Here is a 19,285-nt window from a genome sequence, read left to right as displayed (position 1 = left end):
TGAGATTTGAGGATCACGGTTCAAAGCCAGCCTGGGCAGGAAAGTCCATGAGACTCTTGTCTCCAATGAAAAAAAAAAAAAAAAACACTAGAAAACCAGAAGTGGTGCTGTGGCTCAAGGGGTAGAGTGCTCGCCTTGAGCTGAAGAGCGCAGGAACAGCGCCCAAGCCCACAGTTCAAGCCCCATGGCCAATCAAAAAAAAAAAAAAGAAGAAATTGCCAACACTTTGATTTTATACTTCTAGCTTCCATAAATATTGTCAGTAAATTTTTTTAAAATTTCTATGGTATTTTGTTAACAGTACTACCAAATTAATACAATATCACAGACCTAAACCTCATTTTACATTTTTTTCTTTAAAACCAGGTTATTTAGGGTAGCTTCAAGCACTCTTGTCTTGATCTTCCCGAGGATCAGACTACCAGTAAATACCACCACAACTGGAGTGGACAAGATATTTAGAAGAAAATTGTCCAATATTTTGGAGGAAGTACACTATAACCACTGTTCAGAAAATGGAATTAAATGTACTTTTTTCTTTGTTCTGGTATTTTGCAGTATTGGGGTTTGAACTCAGCTCCTTACACTTACTAGGCAAGAATTCTACAACCTGCACCATACCCTAAACCCTAAATGAAAATCTACATGCGTATATCCCTAAAATTAAAACTTGTAGCATGGCACTGGTGGCTCACCCCTATAATCCTAGCTATTCAGGAAAGTGAGTTCTGAGGATTGTGGTTCAAAGCCAGTCCAGGCAGAAAAGTATCTGTGAGACTCTAATCTCCAATTAATCACTCAAAAACTGGAAGTGGTGGTGTGGCTCAAGTGGTAGAGTGCTAGCCTTGAGTACAAAGAGTCTCAGGGACAGCACCCAAGTCCTGAGTTCAAGCACCATGACCGAAAGAAAAATAAACCAAAAAACTTGTGCAATTAAGCTGGTAACCAGCTTAGTAGTCCAGTCCACTCAGGAGGCTCAGTTCTGAAAGCTTGAGGTTCAAAGCTAGCCCAGGGAGAAAATTTAAGAGTCCAACTAAACAAAGGAAAAACAGGCTAGAAACATGGCTCAAGTGGAAGAGTCTGGTCCAGCCATAAGTGATGAGCAAGCAAGGCAACTAATAGCATAAGACCTTGAATTCAAACCCTGGTACCAGCAACAAAAAGCAAAACTGCAGTCCCATTACACAGGTTGGTAATCCAGGAATGCTATTTTATTTATTTTTTATTTATTTAATTTTTTTGGGGGGGTGTCCGGTCGTGGGGCCTGAACTCTGGGCTTGGGCACTGTCCCTTAGCTCTTCAGCTCAAGGCTAGCGCTCTACCACTTGAGCCACAGCGCCACTTCCGGCTTTTTTCTTTTTGCTTATGTGGTGCTGAGGAATCGAACCCAGGGCCTTGAGCATGCAAGACAAGCGCTCTACCACTGAGCCCCAGCAATGCTATTATTAAACTAAGTTAATAAGTAATACAAAGAAAAGAAAAAAGTTAGATTCTTTATTAGTACATTCTTTCAAAAAACAATCTTATTACTTAAATAATTTACTGTTTCTGGAATCTTCTGGATCTGTTAAATTCAAAGACTGATTTTTGACATTATATTTCCGCCATAGCAATAGAAGACATCTCCCATCATAGTACCATTTTAGGCAATAGTGAGAATCCAGGAGTATTTTGTAAATCTGTTTTGAACCAGAAAGCATAGTGTATAAACAGTAATATTAAAGGCACATGGGTTAGAGCTTAAGTAGTCTACAGATGTGTGCAACATGCCTGGCAGTGGGGCTTGAACTCAAAGGTTGTACTTTTGCTGGAACCTTATGTTCTTTTTTTTTTTTTTTTGGCCAGTCCTGGGCTTGAACTCAGGGTCTGGACACTGTCCCTGAGCCCCTTTATGCTCAAGGCTGGCACTCTACCACTTGTGCATGCTAACTAAACAAGCACTACCACTAAGCCACATTCCCACCTCTTGAATGGCTTTTGGTGGTCATGGCACTTGAACTCAAGGCCTGGGTGCTGTTCTGAGCTTTTGCACTCAAGGCTAGTGCTCTACCACTTGAGCCACACAGCTCTACTTCCAGCTTTTTTTTTTTTTTGTGGTTCGCTAGAGATAGGAGTCTCACAATTTCCTGCCCAGGCTGGCTTTGAACTATGATCCTCAAATCTCAGTTTCCTGGGTAGCTAGGATTATAAGCAGAGCCCTGGTGTCCAGCTAAAGATTATCTTGATATTTAATTCTTAGACATCTTACTGATCCTAATCAAGTATCTATTACCCTTCAGACTTTCAGGATGTCCTACAGAAAGGACACAGTTTTCCTAATGCATGTATTTGGTTGAGTTATGAAAGAAAATGTCCTTGTGGGCAAACCAACTTTTCCGGAGATTAATGCTACCTCTACCTAGAATGCTTATCTAATGTGTTCCACCCACACACACATACTACTTCCCCCCATCCCCCACTCCCACCTGGTCTCCTGGGATTAGAACTCAGGAATTCAGGGGTTGGGTGTTGTCCCTAAGCTTTTTCAGCTCAAGGCTAGTGCTCTACCACTTTTTTTTTTTGGTTGGTTGTGGGACTTGAACTCTAGGCCTGGGCACTGTCCCTCAGCTCAAGGCGAGTGTTCTACCACTTGAGCCACAGCACCACTTCAGTATTCTAATGGTTTATTGGAGATAAGAGTCTCATGGACTTTCCTGCTCAGGCTGGCTTTGAATGGAAATCCACAGATCTCAGCCTCCTAAGTAGCTAGGATTACAGGCGTGAGCCACCAGTACCTGGCTTGCTCTACCATTTTGAGCCACAGAACCACTTCCAGTTTTCTGGTGGTTAATTGGAAATAGAGTCTAATAGACTTTCCTTCCTGGGCTGGTATCAAACCTCAATACTAAGATCTCAGCCTCCTCCTGACTAACTAAGATTACGAGTATGAGCCACTGGTACCTGGCATTCAAGAGTGTGTGTGTGTAATATGGAATGTTTCACAAATATGTATGTCATCTCTGTGTGTGGGTGTGTGTAAGATGGAATGTTTCACAAATCTGGGTATCATCCTTGCGCAGAGACCATGCTAATCTGTATCCTTCCCAATTTCAGTATATGTGCTGCCAAAGCGAGCACTCTGTGTTTTTTTTTTATTTTTGTTGTTGTTTTATTTTTGTTGTTGTTTTTGTTTTTATATCGGTCATAAGTCTTGAACTCTGGGCCTGAGCACTGTCCCTCAGCTCTTCAGCTCAAGGCTAGCACTCTACCAGTTGAGCTACAGCGCCACTTCTGGTTTTCTGGTGGTTTATTGGAGATGAGAATTTCACAGACTTTCCTGCCCGGGTTGGCTTTGAACCGCGATCCTCTGATCTCAGCCTCCTGAGTAGCTAGGATTACAGGCATGAGCCACCAGCTTATCTAATGTGTTTTGTAGAGCTTTTATTTCCAGGTCTGAGACCAGGACTACTCAACACTTTTGCTCATTGGTTAGTATTCTACCAACTGCGCCATTCCTCCAACCCCTGGGTTTATTTTTCTATCGAAATAAAATATTGGTCCTGGTCCTTTTAAAATATACTGAAAGGGGCTGGGAAGGTGGCTGAGTGGTAGAGTGCTTGCCTTGCATGCATGAGGCCCTGGGTTTGATTCCTCAGTACCAATAAACAAAAAGTGGCGGGGGGGGGGGAGTGCAAGGGGTGGGTAGTGGGGAGGGGAAGATAGGAAGCAAGGAGAAGGGGAAACAAAGGAGGAGGCAATAATGCTTGATAAGAAATGGACTCATTACCTTGCCCATGTAATTGTAACTCCTCTGTATGGTATTTTCATAATTTAAAAAAAGAAAAAGTGGGCTGGGAAGGTGGCTCAGTGGTAGAGTGCTTGCCTTGCATGCATGAGGCCATAGGTTCAATTCCTCAGCACCACATAAGCAAAAAAAAGTTGGAAGTAGTGCTGTGACTCAAGTGGTAGAGCGCTAGCCTCAAGCTGAAGAGATAAGGGACAGAGTTTAGACCCCACAACCTACAATAAGTAAATAAACAAACAGAAAAGGCTGGAAGTGGTGCTGGGCCAAGTGGTAGGGTACTAGCCTTGAGCAAAAAGCTCAGGGACAGTGCCCAGACCCTGAGTCCAAGTCCCAGGACTGGCAAAAAAAAAAAAAAAGAAGAAGAAGAAAAGGAAAAGGAAATGAGCAATTAAATCCTTAGAACAGCTAGTTAAAACTAATGTGTACAAAATCTTTAATCAATATGACTCTAACTGGCTAAAACAAATAACTTAAAAGTAACAGACATATACACAATGAGTCTACAAAACAGACCAGAGAACAGTTGTTCTGAATGCTTCTCAAATCTTAAAACACAGTTTTAAATCAGAAGGCTTTCAAATTATAATTAAAAGTTTCCATCTGTACAGTATGTTCACAAATAAAATTAAATTAAATTAAAAAACAAAAACAAAAAAAAACAAAATAAAAACAAAATCAAACCTAAAAAAAAAAAAGTTTCCAGTAGTTTCACAGGTATAGGTTTAATATCCTTTACCTGAAAGGTTGTGAAAAGATGTGTTTCTGATTTTGGAATTCTTTAGATTTTAGAAAATTTATGTAGATTTTACTGATTGAACATTCTTTTTTTGAAAATCTGAAATCTGAAGTGCTCCAAAGTCTAAAATCTTTTCAGCATCAAATATTAACATTCAAAACCTTTGAGATTTCAGGCTAGGAATACTCAAGGTGTACCTAAATTCAGCCTTCTGTAAGTTAAGCAGTAGCACTCATACACAGGCTTGCCAAAATTCAAATAAATTTCACAAAGTTTAATAATCTAATAAAAGTCTCTCTTCATAAACATAATTTTTGGAACTATCTACAAAATGAAGACATTTCCAGGTATGCATATATCCCCCATTACAATATCCTATTTAAATCAAAGACTGTCACAAAAAACCTCCAGGCAGTGGTGGCTTCAGGTTCTAGGGATGAAGAACATTCATTTGGTTCAAGACAGGACAGAGATGAAATGTTTTATGTTGGTTGTCTGAGGCACATCTACCTATATTGATAATTTGGTATAGTCCATGATATTACAAATATCCAAATGGCCCTTGGCAGAAAAAAGGATCCCCAACCAACAGAAAACTGTTCTCTGGATTAAATCAAGGATATGCATAGATTTCTAAACTGTCTTTTAAGCCAGGCATGGTGGCTCCTGCCTATAATCACAGCTATGTAGGTGGCAAAGATGGAGGAAGAAGATGATCATGGTTTGAGGCTAGACTGGGCAAAAAGTTATCATGACCTTATCTCAATAAAAAACAAGCTGTCTCATGGATATTATTCCTGTATCATATACAGGTTATAAATTGAATTGCAATGGTGAGACAACCTAAGAAGCTATTGCCTAGAAGCTAGTATATCCTAGAAACATTTCTAGGATATAATTTTTATAATTAGGACTTTATGTCTAACTGGATAGTTCTAGGGCATAAACAGCATTTCTATTCTTGGTAAGCTGGGAAAATTTATATGAGCTTCTCATTAATTTAATATCCATTCTCACCCAAATGTTTAGAAAAATCATTATCTAAATGTATGGAAATTCCATAAAATCAGAGGATCTTATCACTAAATATAAGTTTCATTTGTACAAGATCAGATCCTACATTTTCAAAATGTTCCTGTGTTCTTATGATTTATGTTTTATAGTACAGCAACACCCCCTTCACAACGACTAGTGATCATATTACCAATTTCAGTCCATGTATCTGAGTGGGGGTTATATACTTCAACTGAGTCCAAGGTAACAGGGGCCAAAAAATCATGGCTGGAAGATCGGCCTCCAGAAACATACAGAAGACCATTGACTGCCACAACACACATGCCTGCTCTAGGCACTTTCATTGAGGCAACTTCAACCCACTTTTCCTGTTAAGGGAAGAAAAAAAAAAATGTTAGTAGGGTCACAAAATGGTAATAAAATCTCAGAAATCAGATATTCTGATTCTTCTTGCATATTTAAGTTACAAATAAGCCAGTCAAATTTTTGACTGCCATGATAATTTTTTTTTTTTCTTTTGTCGGTCGTGGGGGGCTTGAACTCTGGGCCTGGGCGCTGTCCCTCAGCTCTTCAGCTCGAGGCGAGCGCTCTACCACTTGAGCTACAGCGCCACTTCCGGTTTTCTGGTGGTTTATTGGAGATAGGAGTCTCACGGTCTTTCCTGCCCTGGCTGGCTTTGAACCGCGATCCTCAGATCTCAGCCTCCTGAGTAGCTAGGATTACAGGCGTGAGCCACCAGCGCCCGGCTGCCATGATAAATTTTTGAGTAGTTATGGACAAAGTAGTAACGTTAGAGAAAAATCATAAGGAAATATATGATTATAATTTATGAGCAGGAGGTGCTCTCAACCTATATATAGACTAATGTTCTGAGAAATTAGGTCTGGGGAATACAAGAAGGTACTATGCTACTTTTGTATAGCCTAAGAACAAAAAATGAGTTTTCCATTTTAAAAGGTCGCTTTTAAAAGAGGAAAGAAAAATATTTCCAAGTGGTAGAGTGCTCGCCTTGAGCTGAAGAGCTGAGGGACAGAGCCCAGACTTAGAGTTTAGGCCCCACGACCGGACCCCCCCAGAAAAAAAAAAAAGTGGAAAGAGGAGAATAGAGATGGAACTCAGTGGTAGGATTCCTGCTGGGTTCTATCCACAGCAGAAAGAGAAAGAAAGAAAGAAAGAAAGAAAAAGAAAGAAAGAAAGAAAGAAAGAAAGAAAGAAAGAAAGAAAGAAAGAAAGAAGGAAGAAAGAAAGGAAGGAAGGAAGGAAGGAAGGAAGGAAGGAAGGAAGGAAGGAAAGAAAAGAAAGAAAGAAAAGAAAGAAAGAAAGAAAAGACAGAAAGAAAAGAAAGAAAGAAAAGAAAGAAAGAAGGAAGGAAAGAGATATATAATAACACTAAAATAAATAAATAAAATTTAAAAAAAAACATAAAACCTGCCAGGTGCTGGTGGCTGTAGCCAGTAATACTAGGTATTCAGGAAGCTGAGATCTGAGGAATGTGATTTAAAGCCAGCCCAGGCAGGAAAGTTGATGAGGCTCTTAGCTCCAATTAATGACACAAAAAGGCTAAAAGTGAAGATGTAGCTAAAGTGGTACAGCATGAATTCAAGGCCCAGTACTGGCACTGGCACACACACACACACACATACACACACACACACACACACACAACCTAGCTATAGTTATGATACATTATAATAGAGTAGACTTCAACACAAAGATAGAAATATTTCATTTATGGGCTGGGAAGGTGGCTCAGTAGTAGTAAGAGTGCTTGTCTTGCATGCATGAGGCCCTAGGTTCAATTCCTCAGCACCACATAAGCAGAAAAAGCCAGAAGTGGCACTGTGGCTCAAGTGGTAGAGTGCTAGCTTTGAGCTGAAGAAGTGAGGGACAGCCCCCAAGCCCAGAGTTCAAGCCCCAGGACAGACAAAAAACAAAAACAAGGGGCTGAGAAGGTGGCTCAGTGGTAGAGCACTTGCCTTGCATGCATAAGGCCCTGGGTTCGATTCCTCAGCACCACATAAGCAAAAAGAAAAAAGCTGGAAGTGGCGCTTTGGTTAAAGTGGTAGAGCGCTAGCCTTGAGCTGAAGAGCTAAGCGACAGCACCCAGGCCCAGAGTTAGCCCCCAAGATTGAACTCCCCAAAAAAAACAAAAACAAACAAACAAACAAACAAATAAATCAAAGGAGAAACAGATCATCCTTAATTACGGATGGAGATATCAGCATTCTTTTTTTCGGTTTGGTTTTTTATCTTTTTATTTTTTTACATTTTTTAATTATTATATCTTTAGTTATACAAAGTTCTACCAAAGAGTACATGAGTACAAAGTGTCTGACAACATTTTTACCCATTGCTCCTAACCCATCTCTTCTCTCCCTTTTATTTATTTATTTTTTTTGGGGGGGTCCAGTCGTGGGGCCTGAACTCTGGGCCTGGGCGCTGTCCCTCAGCTCTTCAGCTCAAGGCTAGTGCTCTACCACTAGAGTCACAGCACCACTTCCGGCTTTTTTCTTTTTTGCTTATGTGGTGCTGAGGAATCGAACCCAGGGCCTCAAGCATGCAAGGCAAGCGCTCTACTACTGAGCCACCTTCCCAGCCCTCTTCTCTCACTTAAAAAAAAATTTTTTTTAATTCCACAGAATTGTGGAATAGTGGTACTTTTAAAGTCACAAACACATTTTAACCTTCACAAGGCAAACTGTCATTATCATGGTCTATGAAGTTTGTGAATACTATGAGGCTTGACAATACAAAGATATCAGCATTCTTAATAACTGACACAATGGTTCAACAAATCAGACTAGATAAGATTTAATAACCAACTTGACCTAATGGACTTTAGTTCAAGTTCCACAACCAACTAACCACCCAAAAAAGAAGAAGCAGTACAAAATAAGTGAAATTAATCACATACCTGTAAATTAAATACATCTCTTTTTCTTTTTGGTGCTAGGGAAAACCTAGGGTCTTACATTTGCTAAGTATGTACTTTACTATTAAGCTATAGCCATAGTCCCAAACATGCTTCTAATAAACCACTAGTCAAAGAAATTAAAAAATATTTGGGTCGGGAGGGGGGAGGCTGGGAAGGGATGTGAAGGGTAAACAAAGGAGGAGGCTGCAATGCTTGGTAAGAAATGTATGCATTATCCTGCCCATGTATGTTCACAAATAAAATAAAATTAAAAAAAATATTAGGGTCAAGCTACTCAGGAAACAGATTTGAGGATCATAGTTCAAAGCCAGCCTGGGCAGGAAAATCCATTAAACTCTTACCCTTCAATAAGCCACAAGAGGAGCTGTAGCCAAAGCAATAGGGTACTAGACTTGAGCAAAAAAAGCTCACAGTCAGGGCCCAGGCCCTGAGATCAAGCCCCATGACTGGCACAAAAAAGAAACAACCCCACAATATGTATGGAATATAGCTAAAGTGCTGTTCAAAGAACAGTTACAGATTTAAATAATTGTATTACAGTCAGGCATGGTAATATAGATAGATAGATAGATAGATAGATAGATAGATAGATAGATAGATAGATAGATAGATAGATAGATAGATAGATATAATCCCACCATCTAGGAAGCAGAGGCAGAAGGATCTCAAGTTTGTGGTTAGCCTGGCTTAAAAGTGAGATACTCTCAAAAAAAGTATTATAGAGAATGTATAATCAGTCATCTCAACTTCTAAAAAGAAGGGCAAAAACCCAAAATAAACAGGAGGAAGGACTTAATAATAAAAATATAAATAAAATAGATTTGGACAATCAATACAAAAAAAATCAATGAGTTGGCTCTTTGAAAAGAAAGAGGAAAAAAACCGTAAAATGATCAAAATCATAAGTAAGGGGCTGGGAAGATGGCTCAGTTGTAGAGCGCTTGCCTTGCATGCATGAGGCCCTCAGCACCACATAAGCAAAAAGAAAAAAAAAAACCTGAAGTGGCGCTGTGGCTCAAGTGGTAGGGTGCTAGCCTTGAGCTGAAGAGCTGAGAGACAGTGCCCAGGCCCCAGAGTTCACCACGACCGGACCCAAAAGAAAAAAAAAAGCCGGGCGCTGGTGGCTCACGCCTGTAATCCTAGCTACTCAGGAGGCTGAGATCTGAGGATCGCGGTTCAAAGCCAGCCCTGGCAAGAGAGACCGTGAGACTCCTATCTCCAATAAACCACCAGAAAACCGGAAGTGGCACTGTAGCTCAAGTGGTAGAGCGCTTGCCTTGAGCTGAAGAGCTGAGGGACAGCGCCCAGGCCCAGAGTTCAAGCCCATGGCCAACAAAAAAAAAAAAAAAAAAAAAAGTAAAAGACAAAGAACATCACTTATAAAGGTAATTAAAAGGAAATCAGTTACAACATTCAAAATTATTCAACCTACCTCTTCAAAGGAATACTTTTCTACAGTATGAAGAGCATCTTGTGTTTCATTCCACCCACCAATAGAATAGATGCAGTCATTGAGTGCTGCCACCCCAAGATATGCTCTCCGGGTTCCCATTGGAGGAAGTGGAGACCATCGCTTAGAAAGTGGATCATAAACTTCACAAGAACGAAGCTCTATTCCTTCATTGCTGAGTCCCCCAATTACATAAATTAAACCTGGAAACAGAATATTTTTGTTCAGATGCTAGAGAAAATAAGATGCAGTGATGAAAATAATAGTTGTGATCTGTTTTATTATTATATTTAATTCCATATCCACTCTGTCTGATTATTATTATTATTATCATTTTTTGAGGGGTCCGGCCATGGGGCCTGAACTCTGGGCCTGGGCGCTATCCCTCAGCTCTTCAGCTCAAGGCTAGCATTCTACCACTTGGGCCACGGCGCCACTTCCAGCTTTTTCTGCTTAGGTGGTGTTGAGGAATCAAACCCAGAGCCTCATGCATGCAAGGCAAGCACTCTACCAATGAGCCACCTGCCCAGATCATCACTGACTTTTTTAGTGACAGTCTATATGTTGCTTGTGCAGACATAAAATAGAGAATTTAAATTAGAATAGTTATATAGATTAAGATATCAGAATTGATCACTAGGTATAAACGCATGAATTCAGAGTTCCTTCTTAAATGATTTGAATCTTCAGATTCAACTATAAATGAAAGGGGTTGAAATAGATATTTCTAAAATTCCCACATAGCTCCATGATAGAAGTAGAGAATACCATAATGGTAAATAATAAAATCCAGATTATATAATTTGAACATTTAAACGCTAGTAGAAACAGAAGAAGGTGGGCTGGGAAGGTGGCTCAGTGGTACAGTGCTTGCCTTGCATGCCAGAGGCCCTGGGTTCGATTCCTCAGCACCACGTAAGAAAAAAGAAAAAAGCCAGAAGTGGCGCTGTGGCTCAAGTGGTAGAGCGCTAGCCTTGAGCTGAAGAGCTGAGGGAAAGCACCCAGGCCCAGAGTTCAGGCACCACGACTGGACCCAAAAAAAAAAAAAAAAAGAAAGAAAGAAACAGAAGAAGGTATGGTACTCTCCAATCTGGAAACAAAAGCTATCAGAACACAATGGGCATATTTTCTTCTTCTTCCACATATACACATAAATTTTCTCTCCAACCCTGAACAGAAATCTGCTCCTATTTTATAGTGCTTACTATCTATCTACTCTTAAACTAGAATAGGCAAAATAATGTCCATGCATCTTTTTTTTTTTTTTTTTTTTTTTTTTGGGTCTGGTTGTGGGGCCTGAACTCTGGGCCTGGGCGCTGTCCCTCAGCTCTTCAGCTCAAGGCTAGTGCTCTACCACTTGAGCCACACCACCACTTCCGGCTTTTTTCTTTTTGCTTATGTGGTGCTGAGGAATCGAACCCAGGGCCTCATGCGTGCAAGGCAAGCACTCTACCACTGAGCCACCTTCCCAGCCCCATGCATCTTTTTTTGTGTGCCTGCTACTGGAGTTTGAAGTCAGGGCCTCACACTTTTTAGGTAGGTGTTTTTCCACATAAACACCCAGCCCTTTATGCTTTAGTAACTTCTTTCTTTTTTTGTGCCTGTCCTGGGGTTTAAACTCAGGGCCTGGTCGCTGTCCCTGAGCTCTTTTGTTCAAGGTTAGTGCTCTACCACTTGAGCCACAGCTCTACTTCTGGATTTTTTAGTAGTAAATTGGAGAAAAGAATCTCACAGAGGCTGGGAAGGTGGCTCAGTGGTAGAGTGCTTGCCTTGCATGCCTGAGGCCCTGGGTTTGATTCCTCAGCACCACATAAGCAAAAAGAAAAAAGCCGGAAGTGGTGCTGTGGCTCAAGTGGTAGAGTGCTAGCCTGGAGCTGAAGAGCTGAGGGACAACACCCAGGCCCAGAGTTCAGACCCAAACAAACAAACAAAAAGAATCTCACAGATTTTCCTGCCTGGGTTTGCTTTGAAACTTGATCCTCAGATCTCAGCCTGTTGAGAAACTAGGATTACAAGGTGTGAGCCACCAGCATTTAGTACTTTAGTAACTTTTCAGGTATTTTTCAGCTTCACCTTTTTTCCCAGGGCCAGATTCAGACCATGATACTCCTACCTATATCTCTTGTGTAGCTGAGATTACCAGTATGAGCTAGCATGCTCACCTCTATTCACCATTTAACATGCATTTTAATCAGAGGATTTGAAATGTGGATTGAATGGCACTGAATTATTTATTTATTTATTTTGCCAGTCCTGGGGCTTGAAATCAAGGCTTGAGCAATTATCTGAGCTTTTGCTCAAGGCTAGAATTCTACCACTTGACCCACAGTGCCACTTCCAGCTTTCTCTATTTATGTGGTACTGAGGAATCAAATCTAGGGCTTCATGCATGCTAGGCAAGTACTCTACCACTACACCACATTCCCAACCCCAGAATTTTTTTTAACAAATGAACATCTGTAAGTAGAAACCATGAAAACCTTTTTAATTCTCTGTTCTTACTTTGAAAAATTAACTCAGCTATTCACAGGAGAAAAAAATGGCAATGGATAACATCTCAAGTGCTCATTTTGCTAGCCAGGTATTTGTCTAGGTGGTGTCTTTAATATAGCTCTGTTTATTACCACAAAAAAATCAATTTAAAGGAAATTAAATACTATTGAAATAGATTATTTGCAATTATGAAAATGAAATAAGGAAACTTGTTAAGAGATGTCACTTTTCCAGAGGGGTCAGGGAATGTGATAAAGTAGGAATCATTATAGCACAGTGTAAACATGTGTGAAGATGTAACAATAAAATCCCCCCTCACCCATATAATTAGGATAAGCTAATTTAGAAATACAGAAATAAAGGTCAATAAAATAAGCAAAAGGCAGAACTTCTATAGTGTTTCTATCAGTCATTCATACTAACAATTCAAATGTTGTAAAATAAAAGGCTCAAACACAAGTTTTTAAAATACATTCATATTAAGGAAAACAATTTTTTGTAGTACTGGGGATTGAAGAGGGAAAATTATTTATAAATGTGCTTACCTTGCATTTCACAACAACCAAAGTAGTAGCGTGACACAGCCATGTTGCCAACCAATTCCCATTTATTTTCATCAGGATCAAAACGTTCAATAGTATTCCCTATCTCAGCTCCAACCCATCCACCTATAATCAGATAGAAGGATATTTATAGGATAAATCAATCTCTTTTTTTTTTTTTTGTCAGTTGTAGGGCTTGAATTCAGGGCCTGCTGTCCCCAAGCTTTTTCGATCAAGAATAGCACTCTAATCACTTTGAGCCACAGCTCCACTTCTGGTTTTCTGGTGGTTAATTGGAGGTAAGAGTCTCACGGATTTTCCTGCCAGGGCTTCCATCAAACATCAATCATCAGATCTCAGCCACCAGCACCCAGTAAAACACATATTTCTTATGGGATAGAAGAAACTTTTGTTTTCTGGGTTTTTTTTGTTTTTTTGTTTTTTGTTTTTGTTTTTTTGCCATTCCTGGGACTTGAACACAGGGCCTGAACACTGTCCTTGAGCTCCTTTTGCTCAAGGCTAGCACTCTACCACTTGAGCCACAGCACCACTTCTGGCTTTTTCTGTTTACATGGTACTGAGGGATAGAACCCAGGGCTTCATGAATGCTGGCAAGCACTCTATCACTAAACTACATTCCTGGCCCCGAAGAAACATTTCTAAAGTAACCAGAAAGTAACAACTTTAATAGTATTAGCTAATCTTAAATTAAACAGCATAATTACCCAAAGCATAGATAGCTCCATAAGACACACATACTCCCAAACCACAGCGGGGTTGATTCATTGAAGCTACAGTTGTCCACTGCTTTGTAACTGGATCATAGCATTCAGTACAGTCAAAAATCATTGAATCTTTTTCACCTAATTTAAATAGGAGATACACAAATTGGAAAGCTTAGTAATGCTAACAAAACCATTATTAGTATTTAACAAAATCTTATACTATTTAGTGGCATTCCTTGCTTTCAGAAATTCAACCATTTTGCCTAATTTTAAAATATTCATTAAAAGTCTTTGCCTACCAAACACTATTTTGAATCCATAGCATTACCATTTATTAAAGCCCATTTATGGTACAAAGGTACAATTTTCCTCTCATTTATTTATAATTCTATCACCCAAATAACGAATGACAATCTTTAAGACACAATTTACATTTTAACATTTTTTGTTTGTTTTTGTCAGTGGTGGGGCTTGAACTCTGGGCCTGGCCGCTGTCCCTGCGCTCTTCAATGCTAGGTGAGAGCTCTACCATTTGAGCCTCAATGCTATTTCCGGTTTTCTGGTGGTTAATTGGAGATAAGAGTCTCATGGACTTTCTTGCTGGGGCTGGCTTTGAACCGTGATCCTCAGATCTCAGCCTCCTGAGTAGCTACAATTAGAGGCATGAGCCACTGGCACCTGGCTTAATTTTTTTTTTCAGGTATTTTTATGGGTAGTTGATGCTGGTAAAATGTGAGTTTTACTGTAATCATAATTCTTATATAGCAATAAAAGAAAATAGAAGTTTAAAAATATACCACTTAAGGGCTGGAAAGGTGGCTCAGTGGTAAAGCACTTGCCTTGCATGCCTGAGGCCCTGGGTTCGATTCCTCAGCACCATATAAGCAAAAAGAAAAAAGCCGGAGGTGGCGCTGTGGCTCAAGTGGTAGAGTGCTATCCTTGAGCTGAAGAGCTGAGGGACAGCGCCCAGGTCCAGAGTTCAGGCCCCACGACCGGACCCCCCCAAAAAAATGTATATATATATATATATATATATATATATATATATATATATATATATATATATCACTTAAATAGAAATTTTAAATATACTAAAAAGTCTATAGCTGGATATGATACCAAAATGCTTGTAATTCTCGCACCCAGAGAGCTGAGATAGGAGAATTGGCAGGCTGAGCTTTATAGTACCATCCTGTCTCAGAAAAAAAAAAAAAAAAATTGTCTAGGGGCTGGAGGTATAGCTCTGAGATAGGAGTACATGCTTAGCATGCATGAGGCCCTGGCCCTGGGTTCAATTCCTGACACCACATCCTTTCTACCCGACCCCCCAAAAGTCAGTTTAACGAAACACTGCAAGACTACAATTAATAAAAATTTTAAACTTGAGGCTGGGAAGGTGGCTCAGTGGTAGAGCGCTTGCCTTGCATGCCTGAGGCCCTGGGTTCGATTCCTCAAGCACCACATAAGCAAAAAGAAAAAACCTGGAAGTGGCGCTGTGGCTCAAGTGGTAGAGCGCTAGCCTTGAGCTGAAGAGCTGTCAGGCCCCATAACCGGACCCCAAAAAAAATTTTTTTAAACTTTATTTAGATAAAGTTTTAAATTCAGGAACAAATAAATAAGAGATGAAAGGTTCATGAATTATAATAATCAATGTAAATATAATTATTTCTAAATTGATGTATAGATTTAATATAATTCCAAAGCCTCCCCCCATTTTTTTTTTTCAAGTTGGTTGTGGGGCTTGAACTCTGGGCCTGGGTGCTATCCCTGAGCTCTTCAGTGCAAGACAAGCCCTCTACCACTTGGAGCCACAGCACCACTTCTGATTTTCTGATGGTTAATTGGAGATAAGAGTCTCATGGATTTTTCTGCTCTGCTAGCTCTGAACGGAGATTCTCAGATCTCAGCCTCCTAAGTAGCAAGGATTACAGGTGTGAGCCACTGGTGCTTGGCCAAAATTAATATTTAAACAGATTTTACAAAGATTCTAAAATTCATATAAAAGCACCAAGAATCAAAATAGCCAAGCAATTACTAGAAAAGGATAATAAAGAAATTGAGAAACAACCTTGTCATATTGGAAAAACTTATAATAGACACAGAATAATTAAGATAGGAACAGACAGGTGGCTCAGGCCTGTAATCTTAGCTACTCAGGAGGCTGAAATGTGAGGATTGCAGTCCAAAGCCAGCTCAAGCAGGAAAGTCCATGAGCCTCTTATCTCCAATAAACCTCTCAGAAAACTGGAAGTGGTGCTGTGGCTCAAGTGGTAGAGCGCTAGCCTTGAGGTGAAGAGCTGGGGACAATGCCAAGGCCCAGAGTTCAAGCCTCATGATCAACAACAACAACAACAAAAAAAAGATAGGGACAGACAGAGAAACTAATAGAACTGAAAAGAAATCTAAGAACTGAGTCATGAACGTGAGGGTTACCACAGAACACTAAGGAAACAAGTATTTTATGTTATGATAATTGATTGTTTATAAGGGGGAAAATGAAATTGGTTCCCTACTTCATAATATCCATAAAAACTCAAGTCATCTAGGTATATCTCAGACATAAACATGAATGGCAAAAACAATAAAACCTTATCAAAACAATGAAGCCTATGATCTCAGCTACTTGAAGGGGAAAATATAAAGGACTTACCTCAAGAATAGACTAGACAAAAAGTTAGCAATCGCCAGGTGCCAGTGGCTCATGCATGTAATCCTAGCTACTCAGGAGGCTGAGATGTGAGGATTGCGGTTCAAAGCTAGCCCGTGCAGGTAAATCCATGAGACTCTAATCTCCAATTAACCACCAGAAAACTGGGAAGTAGCACTGTGGCTCAAGTGGTAGAGCGCTAGCCTTGAGCTGAAGAGCTGAGGGACAGTTCCCAGGCCCAGAGTTCAGGCCATACAACCAAAAAAAAAAAAAGCTAGCAATCAATAAGCCAAGTGCAGTGAGGCATAGAAGGCTATAGTTAAGTGGATTTCAATCAAATGCTGGACTGAGCAAAAGTGATGAGACACTAACTGAAAAATAGCTAAAGGGCTGGGCATGCCTAGCAGGCATGAGGCTCTGACTTCAAATACCAGCATTTCTTTTTTGTTGTTGTTGTTTTTTTGTTGTTTTGTTTTTTTGGGTCTGGTCCTGGGGCCTGAACTCTGGGTCTGGGCGCTGTCCCTCAGCTCTTCAGCTCAAGGCTAGCGCTCTACCACTTGAGCCACCACGCCACTTGTAGCTTTTTTTCTTTTTGCTTATGTGGTACTGAGGAATTGAACCCAGGGCCTCATGCATGCAAGGCAAGCACTCTACCACTGAGCCACCTTCCCAGCCCAAATACCAGCATTTCTATAAAACAAAATTTTAAAATGAAGTATATGTATAACCCGGCATGAGGCTCATGCTTGTAATCCGAGCTACACCGGAGACTGAGATATGAGGACTGTGGTTCAAAGTCAGCCTGGGAAGGGCTGGGAAGGTGGCTCAGTGGTAGAGCGCTTGCCTTGCATGCCTGAGGCCCTGGGTTCAATTCCTCAGCACCACATAAGCAAAAAGAAAAAAGCCGGTTAGTGGTGCTGTGGCTGAAGTGGTAGAGCTGAAGAGCTGAGGGACAGCGCCCAGGCTCAGAGTTCAGGCCACACAACCAGACCCAAAAAAAAAAAAAAAAAAAAAAGTCAGCCTGGGGGATGTGGCGCTGTGGCTCAAGTGGTAGAACTCTCACCTTAAGCTGAAGAGCTGAGGGACAGCACCCAGGCCCAGAGTTCAGGTCCCACGACCGACACACACATACACAAACAAAAAAATCTTTGCCGGGTGCTGGTGGCTCACGCCTGTAATCCTAGCTACTCAGGAGGCTGAGATCTGAAGATCGAGGTTCAACGCCAGCCCGGGCAGGAAAGTCTGTAAGACTCTTATTTCCAATAAACCAGTGGAAAACTGGAAGTGGCGCTGTGGCTCAAGCAGTAGAGCACTCGCCTTGAGCTGAAGAGCTGAGGGACAGCACCCAAGCCCAGAGTTCAAGCCCCACGACCAACAAGAAAAAAACAAAAAACAAAAAAGGCTGGAAATAGAGCTATGACTCAAATAGTAGAGTGCTATCCTTGAGCACAAAAACTTAAGGACAGCACCCAGGACCAGCACAAACAAACAAAACAATTCAAGTATCTCACAACAGAATGAATATATAAAAATTTTTTTTTTGGTCGGTCGTGGGGCTTGAACTCTGGGCTTGGGCACTGTCCCTGCATTCTTCAGCTCAAGGCGGGTGTTCTACCATTTGAGCCATAGCACCACTTTCAAATGTTTTACTGAAGACAAGAGTCTCATGGAGGGACTGGGGGTTTAGCCCAGTGGAAGGGTGCCCGCCCGGCACGCACAAGGCCCTGGGTTTGGTCCTCAGCCCTGCGGAAAAAAAAAAAAAGGAGTCTCATGAACTTTCCTGCCCGGGCTGGCTTTGAACCGTGATCCTCAGATCTCAGCCTCCTGAGTAGCTAGGATTACAGGCATGAGCCACCAGCGCTTGGCTAATATATAAATTTTTTATAGCCCATGGTACACAATAGGAAACTATACAGCAATGACTATATGAAATAATACTAACAAAGTTAAAAATATTGAATAAAAGAGTAAGAATATATCTATTTAGATAGTATTAAAATGTTAATAGGTATATTGCTTACATAGATGGAAACATAGCAATAGCATAATCAAACCTGAATTTTAGCCAGGCTCTGGTGGCTTATGCTTGTAATCTTAGCTATTCAGGAGACTGAGATCTGAGGACTGAGGTTTGAAGCCAATCTAGACAGACAAATCTTGGAGACTCTTATCTCCAGTTAATCACCAAAAAGCCAGCGCAAATGGTAGAGGGCCAACCTTGTACAAAATGCCAAGCAAGAGCATGAGACCCTGAGTGCACATGCACTCCCCCGCCCCGCCCCCCCCACTGACCCTGGATTTTAGAAGAATACCACAGGCTATAATATATAGAACAGACTTTAAGGAAATAAAAATAGAAGTAGGGAAACTAGGCTAGTATAATGGCAAGAAATACATTTGTGTGTATTCATATAGAAGGATAAGATGTAGGATGTGAAAGAAAGGTGTCAAAGATAATTAATTTTGCCGGGCGCTGGTGGCTCACGCCTGTAATCCTAGCTACTCAGGAGGCTGAGATCTGAGGATCGCGGTTCAAAGCCAGCCCGGGCAAGAAAGACCGTGAGACTCCTCTCCAATAAACCACCAGAAAACCGGAAGTGGTGCTGTAGCTCAAGTGGTAGAGCGCTCGCCTTGAGCTGAAGAGCTGAGGGACAATGCCCAGGCCCAGAGTTCAAGCCCCACGACCGACAAAAAAAAAAAAAAAAAAAAAAAAAGATAATTTTGTTCCAAGTCACTGAGAAAATCACAATTATCATTTTTTGTTTTGTTTTGTTTTCCCATACTGGGGTTTGAACTCAAGGCTTTGTCCCCGAGCCTCTTTGTGCTTAATGCTAGCTTTCTCATGATTATCATTTATTAGATAGAAAAACCTGAGAAAGAAACAGAGATGAGGATGGGCTGGGGAAGTGGCTCAGTGGTAGTGTGCTTGCCTTGCATGCATGAGGCTCTGGGTTCAATT

At 40.8% G+C, this 19,285-nt stretch overlaps 1 protein-coding gene and 1 non-coding gene across 3 annotated transcripts in view; both read right to left on the bottom strand.

Moving 5' to 3' along the window:
* Positions 1 to 3,014: 3,014 nt before the first annotated feature.
* Positions 3,015 to 3,117, bottom strand: LOC138823682 (U6 spliceosomal RNA). Its single transcript, XR_011370868.1, has one exon. It is a non-coding gene; the product is annotated as a U6 spliceosomal RNA (small nuclear RNA).
* Positions 3,118 to 3,119: 2 nt separating this feature from the next.
* Positions 3,120 to 19,285, bottom strand: part of LOC138823613 (actin-binding protein IPP) — a 47,553-nt gene continuing 31,387 nt past the window's right edge. For both annotated transcript variants that reach the window (XM_070017013.1, XM_070017012.1), the window contains exons 6-9: positions 13,680 to 13,817; positions 12,958 to 13,080; positions 9,902 to 10,122; positions 3,120 to 5,902 (exon numbers count right to left, since the gene is read on the bottom strand). In XM_070017013.1, coding sequence (XP_069873114.1) covers positions 5,678 to 5,902; positions 9,902 to 10,122; positions 12,958 to 13,080; positions 13,680 to 13,817 — 707 coding nt within the window. In that variant the 3' untranslated portion in view covers positions 3,120 to 5,677. The remainder of the gene's footprint in view (positions 5,903 to 9,901; positions 10,123 to 12,957; positions 13,081 to 13,679; positions 13,818 to 19,285) is intronic.

Source organism: Dipodomys merriami, unplaced genomic scaffold (assembly GCF_024711535.1).
Source record: "Dipodomys merriami isolate MVZ:Mamm:240054 unplaced genomic scaffold, mDipMer1.0.p SCAF_121, whole genome shotgun sequence".
Lineage (NCBI taxonomy): Eukaryota > Metazoa > Chordata > Mammalia > Rodentia > Heteromyidae > Dipodomys > Dipodomys merriami.
Note: the sequence above shows the minus strand (reverse complement) of the source record. Positions and strands in the feature narration are given on the sequence as shown.